The sequence below is a fragment of the Nipponia nippon genome, unplaced genomic scaffold (assembly GCF_047370975.1).
Source record: "Nipponia nippon isolate SJK-2023a ecotype South Korea unplaced genomic scaffold, ASM4737097v1 scaffold_4, whole genome shotgun sequence".
In the NCBI taxonomy this organism is placed as follows: domain Eukaryota; kingdom Metazoa; phylum Chordata; class Aves; order Pelecaniformes; family Threskiornithidae; genus Nipponia; species Nipponia nippon.
Genome location: NW_028262358.1, coordinates 115295693 through 115320133, shown reverse-complemented (window position 1 = coordinate 115320133; position 24441 = coordinate 115295693). Strand labels below are relative to the sequence as shown.

Here is a 24441-nt window from a genome sequence, read left to right as displayed (position 1 = left end):
CTACCACACCCTGAAGAAGTTTGAACCTTCTGCTCCCACCCTGTGTGAAAGTACACAAAATATTAGACTGCCAACGAAAGAAGGCAATGTGTGTTATTCTTTTGTGCACACATGTATACATGCACATGCACACACACATGTCACACAGGCACACAAACACCCAAGTTTATCTCTGTGCATCCACAAATGGTGCTTGATCATGAAACCATGTATTAGGACCATTCCCTGAGAACTGTAGAAATCCCTCCTTTTGGTCCTTTTTGCTACTACTTGTAAGAAATGTTATCTTTTGACCGTAAATGGGACTAAACATAGCCCCTAAGTGAATGGCACGGTACCAGGATGGTGACTCATATGCTGGGAGATGTGTACACTTAATGCAGAGCTAGTGAAAGTAGTGTAGCCCAAGGCTCAGCTCCAGACTTCAGCCATGGCTACAACCAGCCTATCCATTCAGGCTGCTCCCACCTGCCATGAACACAGCAAGAGATTCGCCCTCCCTCTGACACCTTGTTTCCTCTCCTGTGATGTGGTGGTGGGAAAACTCATGTTCCCGCTGCTTTGGGAATGTGAGAAACACCTAATCCTACAGCAGAAAATAGGAGAAAGGGATTAATATCTCATATCAAGAGCATTTCTAACTCCATCCCTCTAGGAAATCTGTACCTGCTTAAAAGGCAACTGCAGCATCAATGAACAGATGGCACAGGAAGGAAATAGGACTTGGACATCTTTTCTTCTTGGTTACAAGAGCTGCTAAAGAAGGTTAGCCAGAGTCATTTGTCCTCCCATCCCCAACACATACCCCTTTCAAGAATGAATCCTGCACGTTTTGCCCTGATACCGATCAGTTCTGTTTTCATGATGAATGAATGGTGGTTGTGATCCTTGCCAAAAAGAAAACCCCTTCATGTGATTAATCTTTAATAAAACTTAAAAGGCTCAAGCATGTTCATGTGTTATTTGGAAAAATATGGTTAACAGAAGTCATCGAGTCATAACGTCACCTTCACTTAACATTAAATCAACAGATTTGGTGGGTTCAGGCCAAGTCTTACCAGATAGGATAGTGCATTGCAAAGGCTACACCCTACCCACTGGTATTACTTGGCAAGGCTTGTTGGAAGCATCAACAGAGAAACCATAGATCGAATGAGGGAGGATAGGGCTATCTTTTTTACCACCTTGTATCCTGAAGGCCTGAAGGCCACAAGCAATATGAGAAAGTGATTCTGTGCCAAATATAGCAGGAGTGTATTAGTGTGCAGCAGATGCTAAAGGAATAGGGTCTAAAATAGGTTACATGAATAGCACTCTGCAATTGCCTGCTTCTTCCCACTGATCCCAAGGCAGTCTTCAGAGGCAAACTTCTACACTGCAGATTTTTAAAACTGAATAAGATGGTCCTCTTCCCTGTTGTTTTTCGCACTTCCTACTCAGAAAACAGAATTATTTCAGTTATAATTGCTAGTGATTACCAGTGATCACTCTCTTGGTAACTCAAGTTAAAAAAAAAAAACAAACACAACAAGTAAATATAAACTTAAAAAAAAAATCTTTTGGCTAATTTCTGTGTATCATCTTGGGTTTTGGACCATACTAAACCCTGTGCATGTATCAGAGTGGCAAAAGCTCACTGTGTATCTGCAGAGTCCATTGCACGTGGAGTTTAAGTAAGTCCAATGCAATTCAATGATGACTACCCTTATAAAGTCATAGAGACTGAAGGAAAATGCCATTGCAGTAAGATGATTGTTTTGAAGCGAACCTTCATCCTGACAAAGTCAGGCTGTACAAATGATGCAAAAATAATATCTGAAAGGAAGGATTCAGCTAGACTCTTACTCATTTTTTGTCATGTTATTCTGTCAGAATGTTTTAGAGAGTGAAATTATGTTTTCATGGAAATCTGGGGAATGTGCTATAAAATGTCTGCAGCTTACATGCCTATGCTGAGACCTCTAACACAACATATTGAGTCAAAGTAGAACAATAATATATGATCAGAAAGTTAATGAGTGTGTGAAAACACAAAGCAGTCTCTATTGCAAACAGCTTGCAAGCAATCCCTTGCCCAACAAAAAATTTAATATTCCATCCATCAAATAATTTAAAATAAAGCCAGATTAGGAAGAGCTTCAATTCAGAATCTGTAAGTAAAATGTCATGAAGTGTGACATATAAAGGTTTCATCTGATCTGAAAAGTTAAACTCAGTCAATTATTCCTGAGCACCTCCTCTGTATTTAGCAATAGTTGACTTAAACACTGGCTTTAAAAGTCTAAACAGTGCAATAAGAACAAAAAAGTAGATTCAATCTTTATGAAACAAAAAAAAATCTTTTGCTGCAGAAAAAAGAAATATAGTGGGAAGATCTTTGACAATGACAAAAAAGGTGAAAAGGATACTATAGTCCTGTAAGACAGGAAGCCAGGACTGTATGGTCACTGGAATGCAATACTGTTAGTTCCTGTGAGAAGTAGATGGAAAATATCTAAACTCAACCACAGCTACAAACATCTGGACGCTCAGCTGCCCTGTTGGCTGAGAGGAAGCAGGTGCAGTTGTCCTCTTGGTTTGAATTAGCCTTACACTGTTCAAGGTAGACATTACTGGAAGAGGCTAATGGCCCCCAGATGGAAACATGACCAGTCCCAACGCAGTGTAGAGGACTGTCTGGATTTCAATGGAAGAAATGGAGCTTGGGTATGGTCAGTCACAATAAGGATCTCGTCTTTGAAGGTCATAACCTTTTCCATACTCTCTTTCCTCAGTAGACCCTCTCCCTTGAGCCAAGCAGAGAGATATGAGAGCATCTCAAGAAGATCTCTGTTAAGAGGAAAGAGACTCAGCTGGCCTGTATACAACAAGGCTTCAAGTACTGAGGTGTGCACTGATGTGATGTATCTGTTCAGAAAGCATATTTGTAACCAACAACATTATTTAGGTCAACTGAATTGGAAAAAATAGCTGAATTCTACAACTGTCTGGTTTGTGAATAGCACAGTTTTACTCCAAAGGGGACTATATTTCAGATGGTGTATCTTAATCAAGCCTATTTGTATGAATGAGAGTGATTGTACATGCAAACACTGCATGCCCTGTCTTGGGTACCAAGTACCTTTGGCACTTAAATTGCTGTAGAAGCCATCATTAAGACCTCATCTGTATCATTTGCCTATATACAAATTCAAAATGAAACAGATGCAGAGAAGGTTCATCAAAAGGAAGCTGGACATGAAGCATCTATCTTTCTGAACAGGGTTTGTTTACCTTAGGATATAAAAGCCAATGGAGAGGAATACCAAGGAAGAGAAACAGTTTAAATTAGCACAAGAACATATGGGTATAATAAACTGCCCGTGAGATGTAAGATGTGGGATGTTAGAGTCTGAAATGGCTTTCTGATAAGGATAAACAAACATAAAAAAAAAAAAAATTCGCAGTAGCTTTATAATGATGCATAAGAAATTAATGAGAAGACAATACAAAACCAGATGCCCAGAGAGCAGAGGACCAAACTGCCTTGACTCAGAAAAAAGTTCAGTTTCTAGCCTTAGTTCATTCCCATAACTATAGGTCTCCGTTAAGTTATTTTACTTCCCTAAGGATTATGCTAAGAGTCATGATTCAAAAGGCAGCCTCTGCAACTTCCCAGGAACATCAAGAAATGTAAGCATAGACCTCGCTCTTGGATAACTATCCACAGGAGAGAAAAGCAGTATTACCTGATTCCAGCTTTGCCCTTCTTCTTTGGGAGGAGATAGTAATGATCACAGGGTAGTAACTAGCCAGAAGAAGTCGTGATGTCTGACCAGAGAACAGCTGTTAGTGAAGAGGAAAGGTTCGATTTTGAGGCTGTACTCCTAGCTCTAAGACACATGTAATGTCTTTATCTGGTTAAGTTCAGAATTGTTTTCCATCAGAGTCAGAAAAGGTAGAGAAAGTTATTTGGGATAGTCACTAGCCTAATTTTGGATAGAGATAAGAGACGCCCTTACTCAGACCTACCATCTTATTCTGTCAGAATTTATCTAAAGGTCTCTTGACCAACCACAAATGTCCTAGCACCTATGTTACTGTTTATTCTTGGATTTCTTTCTCTAGCATTTGAACAAAATGGGATGAAGATATGGACAGGTTGCCTCCAGGATATGAGCTTACAGCAGCTGCTGTTTCTGCTGTTTTGTAGCTCTTCAGCATATTGCTCTCCTTGTACTCCATGACATATATGGGTATACTGCAAGTAAAAGCATGGAAGTTAGAAATCACAGTTAAGATTTTTCTACACAGCAAGTTAAAGCATGTATGTAAGTAATTGCTACAGAGCAACTGGTCTACATAGGACAACCTAGCTGGTGCCACAGTAACTGATTTCTGTGTCCTATCTTCTCATCCAAACCCTGATACACTTTAATTCAGGGCTCTGCTGGAGTTTGATCAAATGTGGAAGGACATTAAAATCATAGCCAGCAGTTCCTGTTCTCTGGGCACCACTGCCACCTGCTCGAAAGACAGATTACTATACTCGGTTTGACATGAGATCTCTGCTTTTCCTCAGCTCTTTTCCCTCATTCATTTACGCTTGAAGTCACAAAACCATATCTGTGATCCTGCCCTAAATCTGCCCCAAAAGAGATGCTAGCAGTGTAGCTGCTTACTGCTGCTTTATGTGAGCAAGGTTTTGTGAAAAAACATACAATTTAGGAAGTAATTTTGGCAAACCGACAGTTTCAGACAAATGCTCCCCAAATTGCTTAAAAATTGCATTGTGCCTAAACCAGGACAGAATATAACGGTAGCTGAGACAAGGCCAAGTCAAAGAAAATGCAGACTGCGAGCAGCTATTTTCCCCTCTGTGAAATATGATACCTAATATTTTTCTTTACATAATCCCTGGCAGTTAGGTGAGTGTTTTCACGTACCTTTTATAGACGGATATACCAGAGCAGAGAACTGATCAAGTGATTTGAGCAAAGCTGTAGATGAGCTTGGTAGAAGCAGTTGACCTAATCCCAAGCCTCTTATAGCCCCTTTTGCCCCTTTCTTGGGTAGAGAAACATGGCTTTAGTGCTCACATTCACCATTACACTGGTGACATCCTCTCCTTAGTTGCTTCAATTGCATTTGTTTATTCTGCTGGTGTTCTCTGATCATCCTTATTACCACAAACTGAGCCGAATTTGTTATTTTGGAGTTCATCTTTTTATTAGACTACTTTCCTATTATTTTCTAAATGAACTTACAGGAACCTCTTTTAATTCTTTTGGCTTTTCTAGCCAATATTTCCATTTTGGCTTCTCAGTATTATACTTACATTTTATGATATATATAGATCCTTTTTTTAATTCTTTCACTATTCCTGCTTCCTACAAAATTTTTTGAACTTCAGTACCTTTATCAGTTTTGTGATGTAGAGTATTGAATTGAAATTCAAATGTAATGTAAATTGGAAGTAAGAGGTTTTAGTAGTCTCTCATGTTTCTCTATAGCTCTTTTCCATTTTAGAGAACTATTGTCCTGGTTTCAGCTGGGATAGAGTTAGTTTTCTTCTTAGTAGCTGGTAGAGCGCTGTGTTTTGGATTTAGGATAAGAATAATGTTGATAACGCACTGATGTTTTGGTTCTTGCTGAGCAGAGTTTACACTAGTCAAGGACTTTTCAGCTTCTTGTGCTCTGCCACGTGCATAAGAAGCTGGGAGGGAGCATAGCTAGGACAGCTGACCCAGACTGGCCAAAGGGCTATTCCATACCATATGACGTCATGCTCAGTATATAAGCTGGGGGAAGAAGAAGGAAGAGGGGGACATTGGGCATGATGGCGTTTGTCTTCCCAAGTAACCGTTACATGTGATGGAGCCCTGCTTTCCCGAGGATGGCTGAACACCTGCCTGCCGATGGGAAGTAGTGAATGAATTACTTGCTTTGCTTTGCTTGTGCACGTGGCTTTTGCTTTACCCATTAAACTGTTCTTATCTCAACCCATGAGTTTTTTCACTTTTACTCTTCCGATTCTCTCCCCCATCCCACCAGGGGGGAGTGAGCGAGCGGCTGTGTGGTTCTTAGCTGCTGGCTGGGGTTAAACCACGACAACTATCCATGTTTTTCTTTCCTTCTCTGCTTTGTTGGCTGTACTGACGTTCCAACCTTAACGATTCTATGATTCTATGATTCTATGAATTCCTATACCTTGCCACATGCTAGCCTCCAATTGAGTGCTGCTCCCTTCCATGGGACACTTGGTCACTGAGTGTGGATAAACCCAGCCTTCATTGCCTTCTCCATTGCTGAGTCCAGAACCTGCTGGTTGTGAATCTCTTTTCTGTGGCTTGTGCATTCACAATCCTCACCAAGAAACTGTAAACCCTGTATAAGCTCTGAAGAATGTACACATTGTGTTTTGTGTTATTGTGTAATGGTCTACCCAAAGCAGATTGGAATCAATGGAATCTGTCTTCTGGCTTAGCTGACTGTAGTGCATTATGTACGAGACTTATTTAATTGACAAAAAAACTCTGTTATCTCTACTGAATAGTCTAGTGTTGCTTACCAAAAAGTCTACATGAAAAAAGGTAAGTCATAAGATGGTGAGCTTTAGCATTGAGAGGTGTTCCCTTTCCCATTACAGGAATGAGAACTATTTCTAATGAGATGTCAAAATCTCCGGTTACTATTTAGTAACGGTAAATAAAAGTAGTAACAGCAAATAAAAGACTCTGTGGTAACACAAATATCACAAAAAAACCCACAAAGGTTCCTGATACAATCATAAGGGAAATAAAGAGTATATATACATTTTAAAATAACGTTTAACAAAACTCACCCATACAAAAATGTTTAAGCCTTGGGAGACTATTATTCATGTTGAAATACTTGATTAATATTATTTTCAAACGCCAGTGCAAACCAGTGTCACACAGAAATTTTCAGATGAAAATTATTTTTTCCTTTAAGGCAGAAGCTCCCCAAATCAATGCTTTAACTGGAGAGAGCGAGAACTCTGGACGGTTTCAGCTGCTCTAAACTGATAAATAATGACTTTAGCAAAAGCTGGTTAGAAAAGCGCAGCACAAGGAGGGCTTTGGCCAGCAGGTGGCGAGTTTTCTTCAGGATTGCACTTCGAAGAAAAGATTTTTATGGTCCCGTCTGTTCAATAATGCTCTGACTGTATTATTCCTACAGTTTTACATACAAAAGCCTATCTCAAAATAACCTTAAGGGTCTGACCCCAAACCACAAATAGCAGGAAGTTCTTGGTTAGGGTTGAAACTCTGTCAGTACTTAACCTTCCCCTTGGGCCGAGGTATTACAGCATATTTGGTATTTAGGATCACCTGACGGCACAAAGCCCCCCGGTTAGATGACCTTTATCTCTAACACTTCAGCATAGCTGTGTATGATAGAAAATTCTCTTTCCGACTTGACTCTTAACTTCCTTTGCTTTTGTGAGTTTTAGCTGATCCCTTGGCTTTATTTCCGTGTAGTTTCAGTGGGAATTGATATCCTTTTCGAAAGATAATGCTAAAAAAAAAAAAAAAAAGAAAAACAAAAGAAATGTCACTTTTTCTATAGTGCTGGTATATATTTAGAAGCTGCTAAAAACAGGAAAGACATCGTGAGTGATTATACAACTAAAATTCTGATTTCTTATATATTATCCTCAATAAACCCCATTTTAGAGTTGTTCCAAATAATAAAATTCTTTCCAGATCAGTATTTCTACGTACTTTAGCCAGACACTAGTTCTGTATTGGTAACAATAATACTTTGTGTTAAAATAACACCTTTCCACTGAGTACAAGCCAAGAAATTGAATCCGCAGTGACGCAGTACTGCAGTTGTTAGATATTACTGTCGCTGAAGTCAATCATAAAAACTCATATAGATTTCTGTGGAAGAAAACTGGAACCCCACAACTGCTTCAAAGTCACACGATCATGTCAGCAGTGTGTATGGTCAGAGATCAACTAGCCTCTGGCAATCATATTATAGAAGAGAGGGGGCGTAGATATGATTTAGAGGACTGGGAACTGATGTCACTAAATTAAAAATGTCCTTGTCCCCTGCGGAGGGTTGGCCCTTGCGTCTGCCAGCAGTGCTGGTCAATTAGCTGCAGAGCTGCAGCCAACTGAATGGGAAGCAGTGCTGGGGTCACCAGCTATTGACAACACATTTGTGTGCAGCAGGGAAGGTGACCCCAGTGCAGGCACCTTTAGTCCTGTAGTAGATTCCACTGCCACTGCACAGGAGCTGAAACAGTGGCAGTCCCAAATATTCACTGAAATAGTGAAAGTCCCAAACCTGTTTTTAAACTTGACCCCCATCGACAACTAGACCAGCTTTGACCTCCCTTGAAGGCTTTCCAAGGCCCAGGCACAGGATATTTAAAATACCACCCACATTTCTGAGCTGTAGACTGTGAGTCAACAGATCTGACCCAGCGGAGCTGCCCCAGGAGCCTGGCCAAGGCTGCAGAGTGGGTTTGCACAGGATCTTCACAATCTTCAGCGCCTCTTCATTCTGCTTTCTGTTCTGAACACAAATGGCAGTTGGTGCATCAAAGACATGGAGATGAAATGCCTCAGTGCTCACAGCGCTGGGAAGGGGGTTGGAGGTCTGTGGCACAAACGCTGGTCTTATCTCCCCTCATGCTACTGCGCGTGGATTGAATGTGCCTTTGGGCTCCGGTGCCCCATCTGTCAGGGTGAGGAGATACGAGTACTGGCAACTGACTGAACTTAGAGCCTTGTTTCATTACTTATCCCAGGATCTATGCAGTGAACAAAGCCAGAACACGATCCCAAATGATTAGGATATAATACTTGGAGTCCTGTTTGTATTGCTATCTCCAGTCCTGCTAAGCCCAAAGCTGAATTGCTGCCATGAAGTGTTACTTTGATAAGTGCTAGGAAAAGCTTTTCCAACCAGTCCTTGCACAGAAAAGGTTTCATTTTTCAGTTGTAAGAAGATTCTTGTCATGTAGGTATATGATCTATCAACTACTGCAGGTATGTGCTTTATCAACTACTGAAGCTAAAGCCTGATAAAAATGCAGAAATAGGAAAGACTTATACCCATCCCACTTACCTTCAGGCAATGAACTGAAATGCCTAAAACAGGGACCATCGGCTCTGTGTATGTGCTAGCATATGGTGAATCAAAAAAAGAAGTTACTCTGAAATGTGAATCAGATCTCAACATGGGTTGGATTTACCTCCACACTCTGAAGAATCTGGGAGCCAGTACTCCTAAATTAGGTGCAACAGTTTAATTGGAAGAGTAACACATCTGGACTGAGTTACAGGTATAAGTGAGGTCAGAGAATGAGTTTCCTCTGCTTTTGGGAGGTGCTGGATCCACTGGAGGTTACTAGCTCAATGTCACTGTGCTGAAATCCCTCAAAGGAAGATAAATCTTGTGGAACCCTGATTCCAGTCCTGTGTTTGACAGACCATGGCAAGTAAACGTTGCCTTCATTCCCTAAAAGTTACAGTGTCCTACTTTAAGCATTAGCTATGGTAAATATAAGCCTTATCAAATACATGCTATTCCAAAAATTTCAGAAGATAAAGGTGGCTGACATTCCTTGAATCAATATATTTGTATCCCTAATTCTATCGTGCATATACTGTCTTAATCCCTCTCTATGTCTACATGTACATACAAAGGTACTTTCCTTTTCTACATGTACATATATATATACACACATATGTACCTCTAATTCCATACATTTTGTATACGTACGTACCTCTAATTCCATACATACCTTTTTTTACCACCTAGAAATAGTTGTTTCAGCTCTGTGAGATATCATTCTTTGTGATCCTCTTTCCTAGCCAAACCTGAGCTGGATTAGTTGGAGGATACCCCTACTAAGTTTCCAGGCTAGTAGAAATGTGTATTTTATAGCAGTAGAGAAAGGATTTCTCTGTAAAACATGTGGCATAGGCATAATCCACAGCAAAGTGATGTGATGTCCAGGCTTTGCTGGCATTCCACTTGAGTGTCCCAATTCACACTGGTCTCTGTCTCTCAGGCCCATTCTGAGTTCATGTCACCAAAACCTTCGGTTCCTGTGGGGTCATTAAATCCTTGCTCAATTTCCAGCAGATACGGGAATTGTATGTGAGTGAATGCAATGTACACAAATCATTCCAGCCACCCTTGTATTAAATGAACTTTTTTAAGAAGCTGGTTTTGAACTGATAGAATGTAATGGTTTCAAGGGAACCATATAGCCATTACAATCCATCATACAAATGAATACTTAGGGACACCTAAATCCAGAGATTATTTGACTGTTACACATATACTTGCACAAAGCAGGCTGGAGGATAGACCCCTCAAATCTGCAGTGAAAACATCTGTACTTTTAGGAAATTCTTCTTAAATATGAGCACATGCATAAACTTTCTCAGGTTTCCAAAATGATCAGTTCATTTTAAATCAGTGACCCCCAGCATCAAATTACATTTTGGATGTATTGCTAGCAAATTATCAGTTTAGAAAAGCAAAGTGTTTTAGAATGATAAAGGGTATTTTATATGACGAGTTCTGATTGTGGACTCTGGCTTCTCTATAACCTGATGGTTTTTCATGTGTTATTAATTATTGTGCACTGTACTCCTTTAACATCTATGACAGATACTGTAAAGCTGAGGAAGAGCAAGCAATATAAAATACAAAAATGCTCTCCAAACCCCGCTTTCGCTTCCTTTTGTTGCTCTCTTGTAATGTAAAAACAGATAAATGGTTTCCTCTTTCAAATACAACAAAAAGAAATGACTCCTGGGAGGAGCCCTGGGATGCCAAGTTTGAGCCTGGATTGAATTTTTACGACCACTGTAAAAACTCCTGAAAATAGGAAATTATAATGGAAATGCTGACTCTCACCGCAGCAGCATGAGCAGCACCACCACGGCATTATTAGTGATCTAAAGGGGCTGGAAGTTAAAGTGGAACCATTTACACAACCGACTTCACACCACTTTGCAAACAAGGGGTGTGTGTGTGGCGGGGAGGGGGGGGGGGGCAGATCTTGCACTTAATTAGTTGCTTGCAAAATCCATTGTGATTCTTGAAGACGACAAATCCCCTATCGCTTTATTCCGTGCTCTGGATTTTCTTTTCCAGTCCGCAAAAGCTGCTGGCAGGGGTCTGCCTCTGCGGGGTGACCGGCCCACGGTGTGGCAGGGGACGGGGCCGCGCCGCGGCTCCTGGGACAGGCGGAGGGCGGCCGTGCCTCCGCGCCGGCCCACCGCTCCCCCTCCGCGGTAGCTCGCAGGCGAAGGGCAGCAATATATTAAGGCGCTGGGTCACATCTCAGCACCGCGCTAAAAATCAAGGAAACGATTTCCCCCTCGCTAACAAAATGGAGATGCTCCAAAGTTTGGCTTTTCTTCTCAGGGAGCACCTACAAGTAGAAGTTTAAAAAAAAAAAAATTGCAAAAGTTGGCAGAACAACGTTATATCCACCTCTGTGCCGATTTTGAGTTTGGGGGATGGGGGCGGGAGTTGCTATCAGAAGAGCATTTACTCGCACCGCGGGAGCAGTTTCCACCCGCCTTGTTTGCCGCTATTCTTCCGTCTCTTCTCATTAGCAGCTATTAAAATAATAAGGCTACGTGGGACCTGAGGGGCGAACTGGGAGCCGGGAGAGAGGGGGGGACCAGTCTCGGAGAAGGGGTGCGGGCGCTCCGCGCCCCGCCGCTCCCCGTCCGCGCTCCAGCGCGCTTCGGACTCAGCCCCGACGAGCTCGGTTCCCTCCCGGGCCCTTTCTGGGTCCTCCGCTTCCATCTGAGCCCGGCTGATCTCGGGGGGGGATAAGGGGGGGGCGTCAGTGCCCGCACACTCTAATCCTTCACTGCGGTCAACACCAAAACCGCAGGAAGAGGGAAAGCTAGGCAAAGCGAAGCAAAGCAAAAAAAAAATTAAAAAAATAAAAAGCATAGAGAGCCCCCAGGTGCCACTGGTAACCAGGGGGGCTGTCTCGGGGGGACACCTTCCCCGGGAGGCATGAGGGCAAGGGGGGGACGCTGCAGTGCACTTGTGCCTGCTCTCCCCTGCGTCTCTGCCGCCGGGGCTGGCTCCATCCCTCCCAGCGAAGCTCCGGGCGCGGAGAGGCTTTGGGAACGCCGCCGAGCACAGCCGGCTGCTCCTCCCTGCTCCCCGCTCCCTTCCCCCGGGAGGTTTGGGAACTGCAGGGCTGCCGAGCGGAGGCAGCTTTGACCGGCCATCCCCCACCCACTGCCGCTTTGCGGGGGGCGAGATGTTTGCTGGACTCCGGGCGGCGATGCAGCCCTTGAAACCCGCCGAGCAAACAAACATCCCCACCCTGCCCCGCCGGACCCGCTTCTCCTCGCAACCCCAGCGAGGCGCCTGCGGCTGATGCTTCGCAAGTGGCATGGTTGTTTCTCCTCAATAAAAGATTTTTTCAAGGGACAAGAGACGTTCCTTGGTGGGGAGAAAGTCCCACGGGAGCAAAAGGGAGTGTTATCCTGCACACGGCTACGGGATGGGGCCGGGAATCGTTATCCTGCAAAGGTTAAGTGGGTCCCGGAGGTGAAGCCGGGTGCCCCAGCTGAGGGAGGGAAGAGGAACATCAGTCAGGCTGTGCAGCCCTCTCCCAGCAGACGTGTAGGTGCATCCAGGGATGCCCGGCACTCACACGAGCTTAAACCAGAGGAGGAGCGATCCCCAATACCTGCGCTGCGCAGGATTAGCCCTTGAACCCAAAACTCGTTGGAGACGAGGTGACAAGCGCAGCGGGCTCCCTACGGGAGGGAAGGGGAAAATGCCCTCGGATGCGCTGCGGGTGCCCCCAGGTCTGCTCCGCAGGTGGGGTACGGAGCCGCCCCCCGGCAGCGGGACGGCGACGGCGTGGCCGGGCGGCAGCGCTCGGTGCCGGCCCCGGCGCAGCGGAGCGGGGAGGCAGCCGCGGTGCAGTGGCCGGCCGGTGCTGGCCGGGAGGCTGCTACCCGAAAAAAAGGGGGGGCACAGCCCGAGGGGGCCTCCAGCTTGCAGACAGGTGGGGCAGGATGGGGACGGGGATGGTTTTGGGAAGGGGATACAGGTGGGAAAGAGAGATGGGGGCTCCCATCTCCGTAGTCACCCCCAGATCGCTGGAAACGAATTGGGTTTCGCTGTCACGTCTAAATCCTACGAACGTGGCTGGCTTTGGGAGCAGATGCCTTCACTTTTTACGAGTCTCTTGAAGTTGTAACATTCCTAATCGGCAGCAGATCTTCGCTGTGGAAAAGCGCAGCGTATTCCCTGCGTGTCAGTGCTAATAGTGGGTTTGTATCCCGTTCCCGGTATTAGATTCCCCACCGTTACCAGTTGACATAATGCAAATTAGCAAGGGACATCATAAAAATCCATCCGAGAATAAAGGTTTTGGAACAGCATACCCTTCATAACTTAAACACCAGATATTTAAACCAAATGCACTTAACAAGACAGTTAACCTGAAACTTCAGTTCAATCGCCAGTGGGTTGACAAGTCCAAATATTTTTATTTTATAACAAATGCGTAAATATCAGACTATACGTTATTCAGGCAGCTTTCAGCTACAGCTTCCAGTAATACTCTAAGACGGAAAAATATCCCAACGACCCGCTTTGATCATAAACTATTTTCGCGTGGGAATAATTTTCTGTGTCTCCCTCCCCCTAGACACTGAGATCTCTTACTGCCTTTTATTTCGATGTTTAAGTATTTATTCCGGAATGATGGTTTCTGTAACTGGAAATGCAATATTTTTTTTTTGTTTCCTTAAAGGCAGCACGTGCAGGTATCATTGCCGTTGTTGTGTTTACCATCTCAACTAATCTGCTGCTTCTCTAAAGACAATTGCGATTTTTGTTTTATTAATGCACGCAGCCACCCCCAGCTATGCCAAGATCCTTCCTCTGGGAAAAGAGAAATCTCCAGTTAGAAGAGCACATCTCCAGTCTGTTTCTTGGTTTAGGGACACTTGGGGATCCTACATTCGTGTTCTGACAACAGGACTTGAAAACTATTTTTGAAAATGCAAACTTATTCGAAGGCATCAACTTAACAGCATCGAGCACAGGATCACACCCCCGACAGTTCGACCCCCAGAACAGGAACAAAAGTGCTGGGGTTTGGGTTTGGGATTTTTTTGGGGGGAGGGGGGAAAGCAATAAGAAAGAAAGAGAGAAAAAGAAAATAACAGCACGAAACGACAGAGAACTGAAGAAGCAGGGATGGGGGAACGTCTTTTCTTCGCCTCTGCCTCATAAAAATGCCACTCGTTTCCAAAAGGAGAGAACGAAAATCTCTTCGCCTGCCCAGAGCAGTGAGCGGTGCTGGACCCCCGGCTCTCCCCAGAACAGGGATGTTCGGGGGATGAAATGGCAGGGCGAGGGCTTCCTTCGCCGCGCTGCTGTCGTGTTCATGAACGCTTATTCTGCAGGATGATAACGCAGGCTTTTCTTGTTGCCGTTTTGTTGATGTTTTATTTATTTGTTTGTTTGTTTGTTTGTTTTTCCTTCAGAGATGGGCAAAAATCAGTGTAACAACGGCAGTGACATGAACAATAAAAAAGCACATGCGTGTCCCTGAGCACGGTACCGTGTTATCCTGACGGATCTGTCTTCCCTGGCGTATTATATTACTCTGGTTCCTCGGGACGATGTAATACACCCAAGCAAATTTTTCCCCTTCACGGATCTAAAGGAGTGTGAATGGATGGATGAATAGAAAAACAAATAAGCGAGGAGATTATGGCCTCAGGATTAATTAGAAAGCACGTTTAACCTTTTTCTTTCGAGGGTTATTTTGCTTTGCCTGCTTCGCCCGGGTATTTTGACTTTCCCCGGACCTAAGCAGGTCTCTGCGGCTCCCGATCCGCGGGGGATCCACGGGACTTCGCAAGCCGCGGATCGCCGCCCGGGGTGCGGGGAGAGACCGTCCCGGGCCGCGGGAGGAGGGAGAGGAGGAAGGCACCGGGGGCCGGGGAGGACAGTGGGGAGCGGCAGGGATGCTGGGGCGGGGGGAGGAAGCGGCTCCAACCCGGGGGTGGACCCCTCACAGGTAAGCGGCTCCTGGGATCCTCTCGGAGGATCTTTTCAGAGAGGGAGAACAACTTGCGATCCCAAAATCCTCCCGGAGGGAGCAGATCCCTCCCTCCATCTTCCCCCCACTTTTTTTTTTTTTCTTTTCTTTTTTTTCTGCCTTTCTCCCCCTCCCTCCCTGGGCAGGTCCCGGTGAGTCCCGTCCCGCGGCTCGGCGGGGAGGGGGCGCAGCGCGGCCGGCCGGGAGCGGAGGGGTGCGGAGCGGCGCGCCGCACCGGCGCAGGCAGCGCGGCCGCGTAGCCCCACCGGGGGGACGGCGCTCCGCCACCGCGGAGCTGCAAGGGGACTCCCCCTACGGCGCCCCCCGGGAGGCTGCTCCGCCGCGGGGGGCCGCCCGTAGCAGGCCCCGGGGAGATGCCCCGGGGGAGGCTGCGGGAGCCGGGCGGGGGGGCGAGATCACACGTTTGCGGGCTGCGAGTCCCGGGCTGCTGCGCCTCCAGGAGAAGCGGGTTGAAAAGTTGGTTCTTCCCAGCCAGAAACTTTCTCCCTGCGTGCGCATGCCCGGAGTCTGGTGGGAGGTTGAGGGGGGGAGCTGGGAGGGGGGGGGGGGTTGAAATAAGGAGGAGGCTGGAGGGAAGGGATCGGTTCAGTCTGAGCTCGGCTGCTCCCGGGCGCGTTTGCACTCCGGCACACGCAGCCGGCGCCGGGAGCAGGAGGAGGCAGAGCGTCTCCGTCCCCATCAGCCGCAGCACCTGGACACCTGGCCCCGCTGCTCGCTCGGATCTGCCTGTACCCGCTGGAGGAGCAGCGGGGTGGGGTGGGGAGAGAGCTGTGCCCCCCAGGGCCAGCAGAGACACTGACCTAGCCCAACCTCTTTTTTTTTTTTTTTTTTCCTATTATTTTTTTTCTATTATTTTATTTTACCAGCTCCAATTTAGCCCAGGATCTTTTAACTGCTGCCAGCGGTGGAGCACAGATCGGGATTAGGTAAATAAAAAGAACAGCTCGTTTTGTTTGGTTTTTGTTTTGCCAAGCCTCGGGGTTTGGGGATATCGATCCAAACACCTCCTTTCTCTCCCTCTTTTCTTTCTTTCCCTCCATCTCCTCCCACCATCCCCTGGATGGTTGCAGAAGAAGTGGGGAAATCGTGGTTCACGTGAGGAGGACTGTTCTCCCTGGGGCGGGCGGAGGGCTGGGGGAAGCCTGCGCATGGGGCTCGGATATTTTGATGCTATTTAAAGATTTGTCTTCCCCTTTCAAAGTTGTTTATCCCCCCTTGCGGAGAAGCTGTGTTTTTAACCCGAGCTAAAAATGACACATACGAGCTGCAAACCAGAAGCCTGAATGTCCTTTATGGACTTGAACGTTCAGCTTCTTTCTTCTATGTTCTTTCTTTTTCTTTCCTTTTCTTTCATTTTCTCTTCTTTCTTGCTTGCTTGCTTTGTTCCTTTTTTTCTTTCTTTCCTACTCCCGTTTTAGTGTTTTAGGGTCCGAGAAGCCTTCTCTGTTTTCTCCCAAGGCCACCACAGAAATGAATCTGATGTTTATATTTGTCTGAATGGATCAAAACAAGTTCATCGTAGGGAGAGACTGAGCTTCTCTCGAGGCCGAGCCTATAAAGTGTCAGCGCAAAGCCGAGGATTAGAGTGTAGTTGTTATGGTTGGCTTTTGGGAGGGAAACTATAAAAATCGAGGATTTTGGAGATTCCCGTAGCGCTGCGGGAATTGTCCGATAAAACGCGAGCAGGGCAGGGGAGTGGGAGCCGTGTCCCGGACAGGTGCACAGTAGGTCCAGTTTAGTAAGTTCGAAGCCAACTGGGAAAAAGGGCCAGCCCCTAACCCAGCGCTGAGCCGGGGACGCTGCAGCGGTGGCACCGCGCTGCGCAGCGCCGCGGCGGGAGCCCGGCTGGGGGTGGCCGGGGCCGGGGCCGCCTCGGCCGGCCAGGCCCGGGGATGCGCCTCGCTGCCCTGCCTGCCCCGCGGGGGTGTCACCGCAAAGGTTTTGCCTCCCCCCACCCGTGCTGTGGCCGCGGGAAGCGAGGAGCACAGAGGGAAGAAACCCTCCCCGCCGCCGGGAGAGAGGAAGGACGGTTTATTCGTGCGCAGGGGAGGCACCGGGCGTTTCTCTAGGGAGAAAGCGAGAATGAATCTTGTGCTGGGGGGCCTTTCTACACCCGAGGGGATGAAACACACACACACACACACACACACACACACCCTCCCCAAAACCCCCAAACCAACCTTCTGCAGGGAGAGGACTCAGGAGCCTGGCCCCTGCGGCCGCCCCGCCGGCTCCCAGCCGCGCCCGCCTCCCGCCCTGCGGGCCCGCCGCGGGGCTGCGCTCCCGCCCGCCGCCCTCCCTGCCCCTGCCCCTGCCCCTGCCCCACCAGGACCCGGGCCCGCGGATTTTGTTGTTGCTGTTTGTTGTTTTGGATAAAGGCTGCCCCGGGCAGCCTAGCGATCGCTGGTGCAGTCGGAGACCGGTTATTATTATTCTTATTGCGAGACACAAATCTGCCGCATTCACCCGCATTCGCAATGGTGGTCTGGAGAAACTTGTCAACGCTGATTTCTGATAAAATGTGAATGATGATTTTATAAGGATTGAGAGGAGATATCCAAGGCACATGCTGACTGAGTCCTTCCAGTCCTCATTAATGTTAGCAATTAACTCTTTCACGCTCAATTAGCCCCGAATAAACCTGCTTTAATAGATTCTGCACACTTCATTAATACTTTGAATAAATCTGTGCTGAACAATGCACTTTATTCCTCAAGAGCACCACGCTCGAATAATGCGGAGCGAAAGGGCAATTTTATTCCCTTTCCAGTTAGTTTCCCAAACACAGATAAATTGTAAGCTCTGTTTCCTCGCTTAAACTGATAGGAAGGGAAAATCTCGTCCCCTCAAAGGGGACAAAATAATTAGCCGACCTGGTGGCAAAATGCTGCACACCGATGCGATGCAGCCGAAAGGAGAGGGCTACCAGACTTTAAAGGATTCAGGCAAAACAGGAGGACTTTTTTTTGACAGATGAACCTGATTGCTCTAGTTTGAGGCTATCGTAAGAATGCAGAGTTTTATGCCCGCTACTTTATCATGTTTGTAAAAATAAGCAACGTTCTCAGGGTAATTTACCTCCTCCATTCTTCCATGTGGAACTAATTAGCAAACCTCATTATTTATGAGTCAGGTATTTGATGTAACAAATATCCCTTTCAAAGGACACATCGGAAATTGATAATTCAAGGTAGAAAGGAAAAAAATCGACTAGCCACAGGATTACTTAAAAATCCGTTTAATTTCACCCCTTGCTATGCTGCCAGCAAAAAGCCGGTGTATTTTTCTTTTTCTTTTTTTGGCTTATAGGGGAGGTAGAATTTAATCTGGAAGGTTAAGATTACAATGGTCTTAAAACAATGGCAACTGGACAATAGCATTACCCTATCTTCAAACAGGACAAAGGGTAAGAAAGCTGGAGACAGATGTAGTCTTTCAAGTTTATGATCCTATTTTGCAGGGTAAATTTATCTTGGCATGAGTGGGTTTTGTTTCAGTCAGAACACAAGTGGTTTGTTCTTAATTACTCACCGAGCTAGTTTGTGTTAAAAAAGAAAACCCTGCACAGCTTTATTGTGATGGGGGAATTCAAGCAGAGAACTCGCGGGGTCTTCTTCTGTAAAAAAAAAAATAAATAAAATAAAATAAAAAAAGAAGCCCCGATAACGATCTGTTTACATGAAACAGAATTAAAGGTGGAGGTGACACCGAAATCAAAGAAACATTGATCTCTCTGCGGGCAAGCGGGAGAGCGGAGAGTTAGTGCGCTGTGAAACACGGTCGCTTTGATGTCCCAGAGAGAGGGGACTTCTTTATGAAATACTCTGCTCTTCATCTATATTTTTGACTATCCCGGTCGCACAGAGCAAAAGTGTAGCTTACATTTCTGGAAAAGTGCCAAGAAACTTGTAGTAACGTGAACACTCTACTCCCACCTCCCCTTTTCTTCTTCCTTTTTTTTTTTCTCCTTTTCTTTTTCCCTTGTTTTATTTCTTTTTTTTTTTTTTTTTTTTTTTAAATAATAGAAGTGCTCTAGCAAAAAACCACGGGCGCAATGGATGCTACTACGACCCGACTGTATTTCTTGCTTTCTGCCCCCTTCTTTGTTTGGGAAATCAAAAGAGAATTTTTAAAATGTTATCGAGCAAGAATTTACCCAAATTGACATAGCAGATTTTTGCTTATATATTCCATATTAAATGTTTTCTAAGGATATGAAGAAAGAAAAAGGGATAAGCTCAGAAATTAACTCCGTTTGCAATAGCATGTTTCATGCTTGAGAGATCTAGGGCTACCTAGTCAGGAAAACAGACACCGAGCCGTTGTGACAGACAGAAAGAGACGTTTCAGGTACCTGGACGGGAGTGTTTTCCGCGCACTTTGTTCTCGGGGTCATCGGTTGAGGCATTTGTGCTGCGAAGTGGACACGCCTAGCGTATGGGCAGCACTAACAAAATAAAAAGCGTTTCCCCAGTTGAACAACAAAACAGTCTGGTTGGTTCATCGGCCCTAAATAGTTAAAAAAAAAAAGGGGGGGGGGGGAAGAAGAGGAGAAGGAGGACAATGTGATGTGTGCATTTTTCAATCAGCCACTATCCAAAATGTATCCAGTTAAAAAAGGCAAAATGTCACAATCTCTTATTCTGGGTCATTGCGATGGAATTCCTCTAAGGTTTGAGTCTCTCTTCCTGCTGCTGATTTATGTAAAGCAGTGTGAAAGGTGGACCTGGCGTATAGAGCTGCTCAGAGTAAGCTTCTCCCTCTCACACCCTCCCAGCCGCAGCTCCTTGGTCCAGGCAACAGCCCACATATAAATCAGATTTGTTTCCCTGGTCTTTAGACCTCTTCTGCCACCATTTTCCACCCTCCAGCCCAGAGGGACAATTACTGCTCTGCAGCACTTCACTGTCTCCTTTTTTCCAAAGGGGCTTCACTCTTCACGTGGGGATAAGCTGACCCTCCAGGCTGAGTGCTGAGAGGATCCTGGCGGGAACATGCGGGGATCTTGTGGGGATCCTACGATGACTCAGCAGGAACCTGATAGGGGATCTTATGGGCACCCTGTGTGGATCCTGTGGGATCTCATGGGCACCCTGCAGGGACTCTACAGGGACCCTGCAGGAAAGCAGCCCCACTGAGGGCAAATCCTAGAGATCGCTTGGGGGAAAGCAAGTGCAAGCTCTGGGCTGTGGAGTAAGGATGAGGCTCCTCTGGCTGCAGGGATGCGATGCCTCCAAAAGCTGTGGGTACTCTCTCATCCCGACAAAGAGGGGAAACTGCATTCCCACCACCAACCCTCAGGAGGAATCTCCTGACAAATGGTTGACAGCAGCCGGGGCTGAATTTGCAGGCAGGGCCAGATGCACCTCAATGCTGCTACCTGGTAGCATTTTACCTCTGCCTTGTGGGGTGGAATAGGTAGGGATCTGGCCCAGAGGAGATGCTGAGGGCTTGGCGGGACCCTGAAACACAGAGCAAAGTGGTGGCACCCAGCCCAGAGAAGGGCTGTGGCCCTGCAGCTGGTGGGCTGGATGTCCCCACGGGAAGGGTCCCTCCAGCCCTCACCTTTTTGCCTTTTGAAGGGTTCTAATTAAGCGATTGCCTAGATTAGGACGTGGGCTTGAAGCCAGGTGCTTCCCCCTGGGAAGAACAAATGGCACTTCAGATTTGTCACCTGGACTCAGCATTTTCCCATTTCTCTTTGCAGTACATAAGAGGGAGGGCTGTTGGCTGGGTTTTTCCCCCCTAAAAGTTCAGGGATTTTCTTTTTTTTTCAATGAGGGAGGACATGCCATTCTGAGCACTTAACTGCCTCCACCAGCCAGAGGCAGAGGCTTGGCTGAGGCCAGACCTCCGGGAGGTGAGCGACCCAGGGGCAGTGACCTCCCTGCACCCCTCCTCACGTCACCTCAAGGGTCAGGGCTAATGGCAGGTTTTGTGGACAGACATAGTGGGCAGTATCCCACCACTTTCTAAAGGCTGAGGATGCCCAGGAAGTGATTTTAAATTACATGGGAGAAACCTCAGCTTTGTGGCCCAAAATGGCACCTCTTTGCTGTCCCTGTGCAGAGGGTCATTGGAGGTCTACCTGGCACAGGGATGCTGTTGGGGGGTAAATGACTGTGGATGGGGTACAACTTTGGTGTGCAAGGGAGAGGGAGAGGGAGATTCTGGAGACCTGTGGGGATACACTTGCAGCCCAGAGCTGGTCAGGCCTCTCCAAGTCCAAGTCAGGCTCCTCCAGTGGCTTTGGAGAAGGGTGTTAATGAGGGGTGAAGGGAGAAATTGCCTCTGCTTTTATCTTCTTATAAATCCACCTTTCCCTCTTTCCCTCTTCATCTTTATTTTCCAGATCTTTTCCTCCCCTGTTCCCAAGATCCTCCTCCTGTGCGGCCACCATGGGAAGTAAGACCCTGCCGGCCCCAGTGCCTATCCATCCTTCCCTCCAGCTCACCAACTACTCCTTCCTGCAAGCGTTCAACGGGCTGCCCGCCATGCCCTCTGACCACCTCTCCAACCTCTATGGCTTCAGCGCCCTGCACGCTGTACATCTGCACCAGTGGACTTTGGGGTACCCGGCTATGCATCTGCCCCGCTCCTCCTTCTCCAAGGTGCCCAGCGTGTCGAGCCTGGTGGATGCACGGTTCCAGCTGCCGACCTTCCCACTCTTCCCACATGTCATCCAGCCCAAGCAAGAGGCCACCAATGTGACCCTCAAAGCCAAACCCCGCTTCGACTTTGCCAACTTAGCCGTGGCTGCCACACAAGAGGACCACTCTAAACTGGGACAGGCAGACAGTCAGGGCTCCCCCCCAGGGCTGGGGTCTTTGCTTGAGGTGACTAAACTCTCTCCAGAGAAGAAACCCACACGGGGAAGGTTACCGTCCAAAACCAAGAAGGAGTTCGTGTGTAAATTCTGTGGCAGGCACTTCACCAAGTCCTACAACCTTTTGATCCATGAAAGAACCCACACCGACGAACGGCCCTACACGTGTGACATTTGCCACAAGGCCTTCAGAAGACAGGATCACCTGAGGGATCACAGGTAACGATTCTTCTTCTCCTGTCCTTTTTTCCTCGTGTATCCATACTCTCCCAGTTACCCACCTACACTCATGAAGGTGCTTGTAAGAAAAGTCATGTCCCTGGCCAGCCAGCAGTGTTCCCTCTAGGTTTTCCTTTGCTCGCTGCTGGTGGAGAAGCCCAGACAACTCACTTCAGAAGACAGGCGCATTGTTATACTCGCTCACCCCGCAAAAATGACTTGCACAGCTTCCTTCTTAGCTTCCACAGACGTTTTCACCCTCCATTTGCATTGTCTTGTGTCTTCTGCCTTTGTGATCATTCAGAAGTGTCATGAAGACAGACAGCCTGGTGACCTTGAAGCTAGACAGAGCTCTTTATCCCTAAGAAGGGCACCCTTGTAAGCCTCCAACACCCCCCTCTCTTCTTGCACACACACATACGGATGATGGCGCGTGTGCCGCACGCCAGCACTCTCGGTCTCAGCAGTAGGTGTAAAAAGCTTCAGTGTGTTCGCCATCAGGTAGATCACTGCTGAGTTCAGGCCAATTCTTTCTGACATCTCGATTGTTTTTCTCTCCATAGATATATCCATTCTAAAGAAAAGCCTTTTAAGTGTCAAGAATGCGGGAAAGGATTTTGCCAGTCCAGAACGCTAGCTGTCCACAAGACACTGCACACGCAAGTAAAGGAACTGAAACCTGCCAAACTTAAGTGCTGAATCTCCAACTTCTATGAACTTTTCCTCCCCTTCAGACTTCACATCAAAACCAGAGCAGAAACAAAACTTTCAGGATGGGAGCACTGAACTTTGTGTTTTGTTTTTGTTTGTATTTTAAAAAGAGCAAAACCTGCTCCCCCCCCACCCAAGCAGCTAACTTCCTAAGTCGTGGGTGAAAAGATTATTTTGCATTTAAAATATACATGAATAATGCAGAGAGTGCTAGCTGACTTGTGTGGCTTTGATAAACTTTATGCCAAAAGGTGGTGCTCACGTGTTGGACAGGAATCTCTTTAAAACCAAACAAAAACCCACAAGCCCTCCCCCTCAGTCCCAACAAAAAAAAACCCCAAATCGTAGCTTCCAAAAGTATTACTTTTTTAAAAAAAAAAACAACCTCTTATTTTATACTTTTTTTTGACTGTATAAAGCTTCTTATTTTTACACTTCAGGAAATACAGAGAATTTCGGAAGACGATTAAGAACTGAAACGGTGGTTTCTCATCACAGCACCATTAGGACAAGGAGAAGGGCAACTTGCAAATCTCACTTGCTAGTTTGTTTTCTTAAAAGGAGAAGAAAATTAATGTTTGGAAATGACCTAAATCTCTCAAGTGAGGAGTCCTATCATGCGCTAGAAAACACATCCAGATCTTAGACCTGTGGGTCCCCGGTGTTTGGGACAAATCAGTGTTCATGGGACATGGAGACCTTTTTTTTTTGCCTTATGGTCTAGTGCGTGTGAGGAGGTTTGTAACTTGTGGACTTATTTAAAAAAAAAAAACAGAGGAAAGAAAGATGGCAATACGTCAAACTGACGATATGCACAACGTGGTTTTAGTGGTACTTTAAAGTCTTCGTGTGTCCTGATGAGAGAGAACAAATCTCAACCTGAGAGCGTATTTTTTTAAATGCTGGCTTTCTGAACAGTGTATTCAAATTAAGAGACATTCCAATAAGTTTTGTTTATTAAAAAAAAAAAAAAGTTGTATGGCTGTTTGGCACTTTATGCTGATTATTGGTAATTGACATTTATCACTGGATTGTGTGTGTTTTTTAAGTATTAAAATAAATCGTTATTTTACAGGCAAGTGTGCATGGACTACATATGTATTCATTTGGTTTCTGGTCTCTTCCCTAGCAAACGCTCTCTGTCAATATTCAGAATCTTTCTTTTTTTTTTTTCTCCCCCCCCCTTTTTTTTTTTTTTTTCGTTAACTTGGTATTTCCTCACTGCTTGTTTCTACCAGCCTTGGAAAGTCTGGATCTTTCCTTTACGCGTAAGCTTCCCCCCTCCTCATTTTCTCTGTTTTTTTTTTTCCTTTTCTTTTTTTTTCTGTTTTTTTTTTTCTTTTAAGGCTGACAAAAGTAAACAGATCTGCAGGGAGTGAAATAATTTTGCTGCTAGTGTGGAAAAAAAAAATCATCTTAGGTAACTAAATCTTGGGTATTAGCTGATAAGATTAGGTGTCAGAAGTGTTATAAAACAAATCAGATGAATAATGGGCAAACTTGCTGCTTTCCCAGCCTGCAGGCGCTGCGGGGAGAGCCGCCTTCGCGCACCCTTCCCTTCGCTTGTCAGCAGCGGGCATTTTTC

The 24441-nt window shown here is 46.2% G+C and overlaps 1 protein-coding gene and 1 long non-coding RNA gene across 2 annotated transcripts in view; both read left to right on the top strand.

Moving 5' to 3' along the window:
- LOC148053477 (uncharacterized) overlaps positions 1-14675 on the top strand; it is a 55858-nt gene extending 41183 nt beyond the window's left edge. Inside the window, exon 3 of the long non-coding RNA XR_015708820.1 lies at positions 13781-14675. This is a non-coding gene — a long non-coding RNA (uncharacterized LOC148053477). The remainder of the gene's footprint in view (positions 1-13780) is intronic.
- Positions 14676-15696: 1021 nt separating this feature from the next.
- OSR1 (odd-skipped related transcription factor 1) lies at positions 15697-23927 on the top strand. Its single transcript, XM_087775626.1, has 3 exons — positions 15697-16026; positions 21453-22145; positions 22709-23927. The coding sequence occupies exons 2-3, from the start codon at positions 21499-21501 to the stop codon at positions 22842-22844; spliced, it is 783 nt and encodes a 260-aa protein (XP_087631752.1). The 5' UTR covers positions 15697-16026; positions 21453-21498; the 3' UTR covers positions 22845-23927.
- Positions 23928-24441: the final 514 nt, after the last annotated feature.

Bases quoted from the DNA above. Each gene is read 5' to 3' on its own strand.
- OSR1 (XM_087775626.1), top strand. From the start codon at position 21,499: ATGGGAAGTAAGACCCTGCCGGCCCCAGTGCCTATCCATCCTTCCCTC. The intron at 22,146-22,708 runs GTAACGATTCTT...TTCTCTCCATAG, and splicing joins GATCACCTGAGGGATCACAG to ATATATCCATTCTAAAGAAA.